The following is a 12,807-nucleotide window of genomic DNA, read 5'->3' as shown; positions in this document are numbered from 1 at the left end:
GCTTTTAGATTACAGCTTATCTGATTCTGATGTTTAAGCCACTCCTATGTTAATACAGTACAAATAATTTTTTAATGAAAATAATTTAAGTTGGCATTAAATGGGTCTATTCATAGATTTGAACTGAACTGAAAGAGAACTGCATATATAAAGAATACAATATGTACCACATTAAAATCTTCCTGTCTTTATGATTTAGGATCTGATTTAAATTCTTCCGAGGACACAGTTTCACACAATGTACACAAACAAAACAGGAGAGAAAACAAAATATATTTTCAGTAGCTGCTTTATTTATTAAGTCCAACAGGTCTCTGTATGCAAAACCAACTTCAATGACACTCTTATAAATAAAAATGCTTAAAAGGTTCTTCACAGTGACACCACAGAACCATTCAGTTTATGGTTATTTAATGTTGTTTTAAAGAACCATTTAGACAAAAAGGTTCTTCTATGGCATTGTGAAGCACCTTATTTTTAAAGGTGTATCAGATTTTCCAAACCGACCCTTTCATGTTTTGTTAAATTAGTAAAGGTATTCCTGTTACAGCTAAAACTTACGTTTACTCTTTCCAGATAAAACAGTGGTAAGACTATTGTGAGACAATAATGGACAATAAAAGACAAAAGTCTTAGGCCACCACCACCAGACTTGTTGTTTTAGAAGTTTTAATGTCCATCCATATTTATTTTTCAATCTTTTTTATTAAGATACAAACAGAAAATACAGGAAATATGTACAAAAAATTAAAAATGTAAGTTTCAGGACTAAATGTCTTTTTTAGGCATCGTCGGTGTTTAGTGTGACCTCTCTTGGCAATAAACACATCTTGAGCGTTTTTGAGCAAAATGAAGTAAAAAAAGACTAATTTCTTTAAAATGAGAAATTAGGATTTAATTTTATTTAGGTTTAAAAGATCCTGCATTTTCATGCTAATGCTCAAGTGGAAGGGGAGTTTACCCTAAAAACTTGAATTTTTAATATATACACATTTCCTGTACTTTCTGGATGTATTCTATTGAAGAGACTGAGAAATTATTATATATGATCACTATAACATTGCGAAACAACAAATCTAAATGTGGCATAGGTGGCCTAAGACTTTTGCACAGTACAGTATCTACCTCTCTGTGTGTTTCTAGCCCGCAAAAGGATAAGACAACAGAACAGCCTGTTTGGGCACAAGCTCTAACTTCTGTATTTTCACCATGCTATCCATGGGTAGACTTTCTGCATTTGTGGTAACACGGACTCGAGCCTCAGCTGGTAGATCATGATCACCGCTGACTGTCATGGTTACAGATTCATTTCCCCAGTTAATGGCAACAATGAAGCGTTCGCTTTGGTCCCAAAGTCTGAGAAATGCTAATGAAGAAGGAGAACTAAAAATGCTGACATATTCTCCATGGAGAAGAGCTCGCTCTTTTCCTTTAAGATCACTTAGTGCTTTAAAGAAATCACGCACTGAAAGGTGCTCCTCCTAAAAGAAACAAAATGTAAATTTTTTAAACTTTTTTATTACTATAGCGATTAAAAGAGAACAATTAAATATTTAAATATTAATGCAAAGATTAAACAATCACCTTTTCTGTTGCATTGGCGCCATCTGCTTGGCTTTCCAAATTCCACAATGCTTCAAAATTTTCCTGTTTAAAAGAAATAATACATCATCATCATCTTTACCTTTAAAGTTACAGTACCTTTTTTACTCGCAAGTGAAAAGAATATTACTGTTTAAACCATTTAAATAATTTTCACACTTACATCTTTTTTAAGTCCAACCTCATCCCCAGCACTAAACACAGGTGTGCCCGGTAGGGTGAACAGCAATGTGTGATAGAGCCTTACAGGTACTGATGGTGTTCTGGAAGCCAGAGGACCCCAGCTTTGTCCACTCAGGCTCCAGCCCAAATTGGTCTGGATGTGATTGGAGTAGAGTTTCTGTATTTCATTGGCTTGTTTAATGCCGGTCTTCCGTGGATCAGGCAATCCGGTCAGGAGCAAATTAACACCCGTACGGTTCAGAAGGAGAGAGGCTTCATCCACAGAGAGATTAGTGACCGAGCCCATCAGAGCTCTGAAAATAGGATAAAAAAGAGAAAAATGCTGTCAGTTACAGACGTAAGGAGATCAAATCAACATATATTTTTATGTCACTTTTACTCAAACAATTAACTTAAACAATTTCAACTTGATTTTATAAGTTTTCAATTTTTCACAAGCCAAAACTTAAAATAGTAGGCTGAATTGACTTGCAAAACCAAGTTGTTAATATGCAGATAAAAAACTCTTTAGCTCTGCATAGTACCCTAATCTGACCAGTAGATGTCTCTGTTTAACTAAACAAAATTCCTGTCGATAAGCTGCACATACGGTTTTTTGGGCCCTTCGGTTTGGTTGAATAAAGCTTGAATGGATGGCCAGGCCTCTGTATTTGCAATGTCTTTCAGGTCAGATACGAAGATGCCATCCACTCCCTTATCAAGCCAGTACATACATGCTTTCTAAAACACAGAACAGGTTCAAGAAAAATGTTAATGTTCCCAAGCATTCCAGCTTTCCCATTACCACTATGGTGAAAGAAACAATTAATAATGAAATCACTTGTAATTAACACTAATTTATTTCCGTTCAAATTGATATACTAATATTAGAATTATAGTTCTTTCTAAAAAAAATGTTGGGTACTTACTTTGAGTTGCTCGGCAACAAGGGCAGCATTGTTGAACCAAGCCGAAATTCCCTTATAATTTGGTGTTAGATTGAGCACTATGGACATTCCTGAAAGAGATTATAAGAGAAGTCTGTTACCAGAATGTTTTGGAAACACTCGTCTTAATGTGATGTACTTGGTAAAAGTAATAACAGTAAATTATGCATGCATAACTACCAAAACAACCCTAAATCTAATCACAATCTTAGTACATTTTGTTTATCTATATAGATGGTAAATTTATTTTGTTTTGTTTTTCTTTAAAGGCTCAAATAGCAGAGATATGATAAAAACCTGTTTGAATGATTTACTATACAGAAAGACAGAGGTGATGGATTCAACTAACATCACTGACAGTTAATTTTGCCCCCATCTAAATCAACCTTTAATGGCTAAAACATTTATTTAGGGACACATGCAATAAACTCTGTCTAATGCAAAGTTAAAAAACTTTTCGAGCTTCTAAAAAAAACAAGAGAACATTTCACTTTTGTGTAAAAACACTTTTGTCACCTTTTCTGTGTGCTCGGTCCAGCAGAGTTTGCAGATCACTCTCACTCCCAAATTCTGGGTTAATAGAAGTTAGTTCTAGTGTGCTTGCGTGGTCTCCTTGCACTGTGTGTATCGGACCCAAAATAAGACCTTTTACCTTTAACTGGTTCAGATAGTCCAACTTCTCATCAATCCCTATAGGCAGAATAAAAAGGAAGATGGTTCGAAATGATAAAGACAAAATGAATGAGATCATTTGTGACCCTAGACCACTAAACCAAGGGTCAATTTTTGGGAAATTGAGAGTTATATATCATCAGAATAAATATGTTTTTCACTTATGTATAGAGGATAATTACAATTTTGTAACTTTTTGTAAAATGTGAGAGTGCAAAAAATCTAAATATTGAGAAAAACGCCTTGTTCTTCCATCCACTCAAAAAATAAAATAAAGTTTTGCTATATTTACAGTAGGAAATTATGTAACTTTTCTTTACGTAATATCCTAATGGTTTTTTATCATTTTGACCCATACTATGTGTTTTGGGCTGTTGCTTAAAATATACCACATGCTTAAGACAGCATGGTCCAGGCTCACATTTCATTAGTTACAGTGATTATATCAACCTTAGCACTCCATGGCCAGTGGTTTACTTATTAATCCACTTATTAATCACATGGGTGAGCCCTATAAGATTGCATAACAACACCTCTGCTTGCACTTGCAGATAAGGGCTACTGTACTGGGTAATTTTAATCAATGATATATTTTGCTGACAGCATAAGGGTGTGTACCCAAATGCATTGTGCAATTTACAACCCATTTAAAGCAGTTCAGGGTGAAAGGGCAGAATATGTGATGAGATGGCAAAATCAGATCAGCACATGATTCCTCACATGATAATCACAAGACAGGCACTTCTGTTTTTTTTGTCTGAGATTTCTATATCCTAGTGTTCTCTTAGCAAAAAGACAGTAATTAACAATATGGGTAGCAGCCATTAAGGTCCTGGCATAGTGTGGTATATTTTACGTTATTAAAGTGATACTGCCAAGATATAAAAGAATTAACATACAAATGTCTCACCTTTCAATCCTTTTTCGGAGAATTCATTGACATTAGATATCTGATAGAGAGGACCTTCATTCCACCAGTTCATCTCAGGAATGGGTTTACACCGTGGGGCTTGCACTATGATTACTACTGCCCCAGCTAACATGCCAGCCCAACCAAGCCAGAACAGAACTAGCAAGATCCACCGAGTCCGAACCCACCTGAAGAGATGAACGGATTTATTGATTTAGCCTACTTTGTTTTTTGTTTGTGTGCTTGTCTGTCATATTTAAGCAGACGGACAGATAAACTGATTACAGAATACAATGGTTTTGTATTCGTACCCTGCAGTACCCGCGACTTTCATCAACTCTTCTTTGGAGAGGCCCGTAAATTTGACTTCTGTGTCCTCCGGCACTTTTACCTTCACGCAGCCGTTTTTTTCTGTTCCAGTCGGACTTTCCCCAGTCATCGGCTGCTTTTCTTGATCCATCTCGTTCAGTTCTACTTCTTTCATTTCCTCTTCTTTATTCATGGTTTCGGTCTAGTGGGTAAAACACAAAATTACGGTAATAAAGAAATGCGCATATCTACGATATTATTTAATTTGCCTATTTATCTGTTGCAGAAAACATTCAGTTCTCAGGTAAGCCACCACTGCACTTATAAAAATAAAACGAAATAACAGAATGCTTCTGAAGGCTTTGCACTGATTTAAATTGTAAATATGCAGTTACAACGGCATTCAAATAATACTTGAAGTTACTATAGGCTGAACTTATCTTTGGTTGCCATGGTAATTTTTTGCAATGGCTCTTGTTATACTAGTTTTGTGAAGACTAACTACAGAATAATTCTGCTTAAAATAAATAAATAAATAAATGACAAATAGGCTACCTGTAGACGAAGCCGCTTCTTGTGGAAGAGAAATTCAATTGAATTCCAAAGTTAAAAAACTTGACAAAAACAATTTATATAGGCCTACTGCTGACGTTGCTTGCGACCGCCCACTTATAAGGAGGAACTCTACAACCTGAACATACTGTTGGTAAAATAACATGATAATCTAATGCAATTTTTTTATTAAATACATCGCACTCGCTGTATTATTTTACTGCACGATATATTTCACCATAATAACCAATGTAACACAAATGTTCACTTCTAAAGAATTTCCACCTTAAAAATCCCCTTGCGAAAACATAATTGAGGCTGAGTTCACATGACTGAACAGGAATTTGTTCTGCAAGAATCACTATGAAAACTCTCTAATTCAAAAGATAGACAAATGTGCTTATAATTGTTAGGACTAGAGAACTATACAACTATAGAGAACATGATGTTTAGTAGCCTAGTTCAATTATGAAATCATGAAATCATGTACTGTATGGCCTGTCCCATAGCCTATTGCATAATCATTTCATAAAACATTTTGTTGGGTTTATAGGCAGGATAGGTGTAAAGGCTACAGGCTAATTTAATTTATTGTCTGCTGATAAGAGACTATTTTACTTAAAGTAACCAACTTCTTGATATATTTGTTCTTTAGTAAATCACAAGGAAATGTTGCTAGGTAGTTCTACAAGTTGAATATATCTATTATTATTTTGTACGTTTAATTTTTTGTAAACTCTAAAACAGCTCTACAAATCACAAATAATTACAATTGGTTTCTTATGAGTAAAAACGCACATTAACAAATACATTTTAAGTCTGGGAGGGACATGCCATTTCTTATATTAGGGCTTCCTGCATGAATCTTTGACTGAATGTAAGTAACTGAAATAAGTGTCACATGGACTTTTACTTGCTGCATTGTCAGAATGGTTTTAAAATGCTGTGCTATAAAGTGCAGTCACAATTTCGTTGTTATCTCATGAATGCGGTTTATCAAAGTGAACATTGGACTGACATAGTCAGCACTCATTCTTCTTCAAATTTTTGTAATACTCATCTACACTCAAGTATCTTCTAAGCAAATACATAGTCTAAATAAATATTTTCATTGTCTAACAAATACCTTTTGTTCTTTTTGGTTTGGCTCTCTACTACTAATGGTCAGTTTCCCTCTAAGACTTCCAAGAGAACAATGTGTGAGTGTTTCTCATGTGACAAAACAGTATGTTGGCCCCCATTGCCTAACCGTGAGGAGAATTTCAAACAGTCCCTGGGGCACCAGGTCACTGGAATTACCAATAATTCTCTCTACTGGGAATAGGCTTGCTTTAAACCATGATGTAGTGACCTATATATCTGCTTAGAAAGTTCAAAATCTGTACGAATTCGATTTTAACTCACATGGCTTTGTTTTTCTTCATTTTTATTTTTCCTTAGGCTAAATGTATGCAAAATCCCTGATGTCTGTTCCGCACTATACAGATAAAAAAAGTTTTAACACAGGAAATCTGTATAAACATGCATAAGCAATTTGGTTTGTTTAATAATATTAATATTTAAATCATGTATATTTATAAAGTTGGTATTTAATAAATCTAGTTTTAAATCCTGTTAGATTTAGAATGTGGGCTTGTATTTCAGGGTGTAGAGTGCTCTCTAGTGGAGACTCTTGTATTGGGCTGTTTTTTAACAACAACACCCATACCAATCAGTTTTAGCTCGTTTTAGCTCATAGGAGCATTCATTGCTCCCCCTAACAGCCTGTTTGCATATCCAGTATAAATATGATCACAATGCCAAAACAGGAATAAGTGAAGGAATTAATTAATACAATTTGATTACATTTTAAATAAGTATCAGTAAATGATTAATCCAAAAAAAGGCAATAACCTAAAATGTACAAAAATACAACTGAACAGAGAAATACATGAGGGAGAGAAAGAATAAATGGTGAAAGTATAAACAAGATCTTTACTAAACAAATTAAGTTGTACAATTTAATAAATTATGGGAGAATTCAACGGGCTTTCACAGAAAATATTTGTTTTGAGCTTTACTGTTCTAAATACCTATATTGTTATAAGCATGGGCTGGTTACCGGTTTAAAGGTTTTAAAGACTAAAGGTTTCAACATTTTTGTGTAATACTGTTTACAAAGTATGAACTGTGTTTACACAAAATTAATTCAATCATTAAGTCATGTAATTGACTTGATGTTTCATTTAAAACATATTCCAAAAAGTATATATTTTTAAAGAAAATTATATTTTTAAAGCTTTATTTTTTACCTGGCATACTTGTTAAATGTTGCCTAAAAATAAAAAGTATTGAGTTCATTAGAAAGGTTGTTGTAGACATTTGAAAATAACACACTTTATTGTTGCAATGGCAATACCGCAACACTTTGAAACCATGGTACTTTTGCTTAGGGTTATCTTACCGCCAAATCTCATACAGGGCCATGCCTACTACAGATTATTGTTACTATAACAAACCAATGTAAACAGCTACAATAGCATACAGATTTCATCACAGTGGTCACTTTAAAAAGACTTGGTTCTTTTTAAATGAAGCAGCACTTTGTTCCTTCTTAAAACAAAATTTTAAGCAAAGCAAATGGACTGCTGACATTTTAACTGTTCACAACTGGAATCATACCAAAAATGTAAATAAATGTAATGACAATCAATTCTTTTCCAGGTGAGCTGGTGTAAATGCTAAAGGCAGGAGCTCTCTGAGGCTGGTCTTCTTATAGGATCCATCTGGCTTAGTCAAGTAAACGTCCCATTCTGTACCAAACTAACACAAAACATGAGATTGGAAATGAAAAACTGTGGATAAAAAGCAAACTAGTGGGAGAATGCAATTAAATGACTGACAGATTGAAAGGTACATGTAGGCCTTAAAACGAATTATTGCCTTTGGTAACTTAAGATCCACTTGCAAACAGGTAAATTATGATTACTACTGTAATTACCTCCATTAACACCTGTCGACAAGCACCACAAGGTCCCACAAAACTGTCGTTGATATCACTGCTCAGAAGAAGAGAGCGGTTATGGTCAGCTTGCTAGTAAGACATTTTAAGTCGCTGTAGTATTGTATTTGTAACATATGATATACCATGTGACCGCTATAGCTGTAAATCTTCTGTAGCCTTCTGCGACTGCTCTCTGTATTGCAGTTCTCTCTGCACAAACGGTGAGGCCATAGGAGGCATTCTCAACATTGCAGCCTGTAACATGTGATGTGGGATGGTAAAGAAGACAAATTTTGTCATATCATATATGGGAGACAAAATGATGCATATTTATGTTTCTTAAAAAAACAGGTGCATCTGCCTACCAGTGATAATGGCGCCTCCTGTCGTCAGAATGGCGGCACCGACTGGAAAATTGCTGTAGGGACAGTAAGCCATCTCCCGTGCCTGCAAGCATTTTGCCACTAGTTCTGCAACTTAACCATTGCATAAATGATTAATCCCATGCGCATGACAAAATAAAAAAAAAAAAAAAACAACAACAGCGCATCAAAGCACAATGAGGATATCATTGACATTTTACAGAGCATTGGTGTAGCTTAATAAAATGCACCTTATCACACAGATCTATAATGTTGTGCTTGCATTAGATTAAGTATAAAGGGTAGAGGATGTAATGTATTCAGAATCACGAAGGATTGCTGTTTTAGATCCTATAGGCTGCCATGGCACAATTAGCTTACTTGCACACGTGTATTAACTTTTACGTGCATGCCAAAAGAAAACGGGTAGAGAGTTAATTTTTTTCTCAAATGTGTTTCAAACGAAAATTTACCTACCAGCCATAACAAATAACCGTCTCGTTAAGTTAGCTGAGATTAGCCCTTTTGAAGACGTAATGTCAATATATAATGCAGTAGGCTATCTGTTGTTGCTTCACTGTGAATGACATTTCGAGTACGGGTGCTGTGACAGGACAACTGACCTGACGACGCACGTGAGTTATTCTACGAAACGGGTGCCATTTGGGACCGCAACGTTTGCTGAGATGCATAAGTAACAAACATGTCCTAAAGTGTTTTTTCAAAGCTTAAAGTTAAATACTTAAATACTATTCCTAAAGAGCCAAAATAATTATTTTTTGCCTGTCCCTGTTTAGATATGGTAAATTTATTTAAAATTAATCTTATTTTTTGTAAATATTTTATGATTTGTGCGTGACCATCAGTTTGACAACTTGACACACTTACTTGTTTATCTTTAAATAATGTACAGCTGCTTCAAATTACAACACAAATTAGAAGTGACATATACTTGTACTAAGTCAATTGAAAATGTGATTACATGTTTAAAAAAACTAATCAATCAACCTACAATGACAAGTTTTGATTTTCTTAGCAATGTGATGTCACATTGATAAAGCCCCGCCCATGGCCGTTGTATGACAGTACTGCATTACCACAGTTTTTTCCCTTAGTGAGTTGTACATTATCTGCCATTTTCTCTGTGCTTCTCAGTTAAATCAGACATATTTGCCGAAAGCTCTCATTGTCTTTTTTGGTAAGGAGCGATGATCAGTAGCTCATTCGAATTTAAAGGTTCACACACGAAAACAGTTTGCTTTTGCTCCCAAACAAACATGTTATAATAAATGAACTGTGAGGTCCAGACACATTCTGGACCCACATGAAACTTATATAACTTATGGCATAATATGTGCCCGATTGTTTCCCTTCACCTAGTTTGTAAAGTTTAAACCAGCAGTTCATAAAGAGAAAGTCTTTGTTTAAACCACCCTGTCACAGGTTCATCTTGTTACAAGTTGAAAAGAAAAACGTTACTTAAATTAATGTTGAACAATGTTCTTATTGTTTGGACTAATAAAATAAATATACTTTTATTTTTATTTTTTTAATTGTATTTGTTATTTAAGTAAAAAAGTAGGCCGTTGAAATGTCGAATTTGTTTTTAAGATTAAAAATCTAAGAATAATTAACATGAATTAAACTACAGACTTTCTATTGATGGTTTCCAAAAAAGGACATTTTTCTAGGGAAACATTTTTTTAATTAACTACACAGTAGGCACAATAAATTTGAGACCTGTTCATAGATCAATATTTTGACTGCTATAATTTTTAAAACAACTTTTGCTTATTAAGCTGTATGTAAATAAATTGTATACTTATTAGTTTTAGCATCTGTGTTTGTTCATTAACAACCACTAAAAACTATAACAAAATGTATTCATTTATTAAATGTACACATTGCCGGTCCTAGATGCTGGGGGGCCCTAAGCAAAGCTTTGTGAGGGGCCCTCTGTCAGTGCATTCAGACCCTTATAGCATAGCACACATACATCTCGGAGACGTCTATTTGATGTCTGCGTTTACATCTGCAAGATGTCTTATTTAAATTGTTTTCTCATCTGCAATACATCTGTGAGACGTCTCCTAAAAGATGTCATATAGACATATTGAAGATGTCTGCAAGACGTTTTTGATTTCGAATGTATGTAAAGCAGCTCTTTTCCTTTATAAGATGTTTTTACACACCAGATGTATTCCAGATCTCCAGATCTTTACCAGACATCTCACAGACGTACCTGTGCTATCTGGGTAAAACCCAGTCAATGTTGCTGTTAGTTAGTTGTTAACTAACCACATAGTGTATTATCTTATAGCTGTATAATATTCCCATATGCACATTACTTTGAAACCCTGACTGATAAACTTGCTGATTATAACATGAAACATGTATTTGCTGATAAGTTGTTTTGATTTAAAATGTGTTGTGAGAAGCACTAAAAAATTAACCTGATCTAAATGAATGTAATGAATCAAATTAAATTACATATAAATACATACTGTTAATACACAGGGGTTAAATTGGGATTTGTTATGTGGGGGGGGGGCTCTGTGGGGAGGGGTACTTCGAGGGGTAACATGTTTAATACTGATGACAGCAAAGCCACTGGTGTGTTTCAATGACATTCTGGACCTCTGATAGGATTTGATAAGTTTCAGCTTTAAAAGAGCATTTCACCCGTAGAAACATTAATCTTTATTGAAAGTGTTATATTTGTAGTCGAAATGTAACATACATTTAGAATTTGGTGCCTATTTTACAGAGAAAAGGGGTGTTTGTAGTCTCATTCCCTCAACAAAGACATTGCACTTCCTTCTTTCAATGATGCAAAATGATGATTTTTACATCATTGAAAGAAGGATGTGCAACACTGAAATCTGTATTTCTCCAGTCTCAGCGGCAACTGAGGAAATGATGCACGACCATTCAAAAACATGACTGGAGTTCTAACTATACAAAGCTTAATGCAAATGGGTGAAGTGTCCCTTTAAAGCTGTCACAGAGGTTGACCCCAAATATTTTAAAAATAGTGTCTGATTTTAAATATTGCAAATCTATGAGTTTGACACCCTATATCCATTTGTTGCACATGTCATTATGCACAACTGATCAAACTTTAAAGGAAGTTAAAAGAATCAATCTCCTTGAATAATTCTAGGCATAAGATGCCCAAAAAGACTCAATTAACAAGATAAGGTACAACACACAGTACTGTATCAGCAACATGTCTTATAAATTAGCCATAGAGATTCCCTATGCTGGTCAGCAGCTACAATCATATAGTTAGGTTTGATTTGTGTAATCAAAATACATTATTTTATTATCTATACAATGAGTTATATCCAGTGTTATCCAGTTAACATACTGTAATTAAACGAGTGACATATACTTTAATCCTTTACAAATTTCAAGTCTTCTATTAAGTTTTCTCGACGTGGGCACCATTCTTACCTCTCTCTCTCTCTCTCTCTCTCTCTCTCTCCCTCTCTCTCTCTCTCTCTCTCTCTCTCTCTCGTCAAATTATCCTGCACGAGAGCGCGTTCTTGAAGTTCAAAGGAAAAAGCGCGTGTTTTCGCGGCAATTGCGTCACCCAATTCGCGTCATTTGAATCGCCCCATGCTAGGACGCGTGTCTTTACATTGACTTAATCTGCTCGCGCAAATCCTTTATCTTGTTCCCTTGCTTCACGTTTTTTTCCCTTTATTCTGCTCCAGACGGATAGCTTTGTCTTTGTTTTAAATCAATGGTGGGCATATAATATGCGCATCGTTACCAAATCACTCTTCTGCGTCATGCACGCGGCCGTTTCTAAATTTGAAGGCTGCAACCTCCGGATCATGTCGCATATGCGCGCTGCATACGTCATCAAGCCTGATTTATTTAAGTTAAATAAGCATTTCATTTGCAAGTCATAAGCATAATATAACAATTAACCATTAACTAAGAATAATAGTCAACATTATAATTGTTAATATTCTAAAATACGTTTTTATGACGCATATGCAGCCTACAAATGTGACCTCTGAAGGCTGCAGCCTTCGGATTGAGAAACTGCCTGCATGTTGTCCGAGTACATATCAGTGATTTAAGAAATCATTAAGTATTTTTAAAAACCTGCACAAATTCGGAAGTTTGCAAATTATTTAAATTATAGCGTCTTGTTTTCATTAAACATAATAATAATTTTTCTTTGATATAATGGTTTTAAATAATTCTGAGATCAAGGGGGCCCTCTAGTGGTGCGGGGCCCTATGCAAATTGCGTACTTTGCGTATAGGAAAGACCGGCACTGAATGTACATGA

General features: G+C 34.9%; 2 protein-coding genes across 3 annotated transcripts in view; both read right to left on the bottom strand.

Annotated features, from left to right (window-relative positions):
* Positions 1 to 273: 273 nt before the first annotated feature.
* Positions 274 to 5,276, bottom strand: LOC135750804 (amino acid transporter heavy chain SLC3A2-like). The gene is made up of 9 exons (XM_065269808.2): positions 5,158 to 5,276; positions 4,605 to 4,804; positions 4,294 to 4,481; positions 3,228 to 3,401; positions 2,694 to 2,782; positions 2,375 to 2,505; positions 1,766 to 2,078; positions 1,585 to 1,647; positions 274 to 1,481 (listed from the first exon to the last, which is right to left on the bottom strand). Exons 2-9 carry the CDS (start codon positions 4,793 to 4,795, stop codon positions 1,140 to 1,142), a joined length of 1,491 nt encoding a protein of 496 aa, XP_065125880.2. The 5' UTR covers positions 4,796 to 4,804; positions 5,158 to 5,276; the 3' UTR covers positions 274 to 1,139.
* A 1,870-nt stretch (positions 5,277 to 7,146) lies between these two features.
* Positions 7,147 to 12,807, bottom strand: part of LOC135750824 (active breakpoint cluster region-related protein) — a 208,849-nt gene continuing 203,188 nt past the window's right edge. Inside the window, exons 23-27 of one of the 2 annotated variants that reach the window (XM_073812087.1) lie at positions 8,977 to 9,056; positions 8,503 to 8,613; positions 8,281 to 8,392; positions 8,135 to 8,192; positions 7,147 to 7,956 (exon numbers count right to left, since the gene is read on the bottom strand). In XM_073812087.1, coding sequence (XP_073668188.1) covers positions 7,843 to 7,956; positions 8,135 to 8,192; positions 8,281 to 8,392; positions 8,503 to 8,613; positions 8,977 to 9,056 — 475 coding nt within the window. In that variant the 3' untranslated portion in view covers positions 7,147 to 7,842. The remainder of the gene's footprint in view (positions 7,957 to 8,134; positions 8,193 to 8,280; positions 8,393 to 8,502; positions 8,614 to 8,976; positions 9,057 to 12,807) is intronic. The other variant, XM_073812088.1, reaches the window with a different exon arrangement.

The sequence above is a fragment of the Paramisgurnus dabryanus genome, chromosome 2 (assembly GCF_030506205.2).
Source record: "Paramisgurnus dabryanus chromosome 2, PD_genome_1.1, whole genome shotgun sequence".
Lineage (NCBI taxonomy): Eukaryota > Metazoa > Chordata > Actinopteri > Cypriniformes > Cobitidae > Paramisgurnus > Paramisgurnus dabryanus.
Note: the sequence above shows the minus strand (reverse complement) of the source record. Positions and strands in the feature narration are given on the sequence as shown.

What these genes read in the sequence shown, in the direction of transcription:
- LOC135750804 (XM_065269808.2), bottom strand. Translation starts at nt 4,795, where the DNA reads ATGAATAAAGAAGAGGAAATGAAAGAAGTAGAACTGAACGAGATGGAT. An exon ending in CTCCGAAAAAGGATTGAAAG is followed by an intron (nt 3,402 to 4,293) that starts GTGAGACATTTG and finishes TTCTGCCTATAG; the next exon opens with GGATTGATGAGAAGTTGGAC. An exon ending in AGGTTGGACTTAAAAAAGAT is followed by an intron (nt 1,648 to 1,765) that starts GTAAGTGTGAAA and finishes TCTTTTAAACAG; the next exon opens with GAAAATTTTGAAGCATTGTG.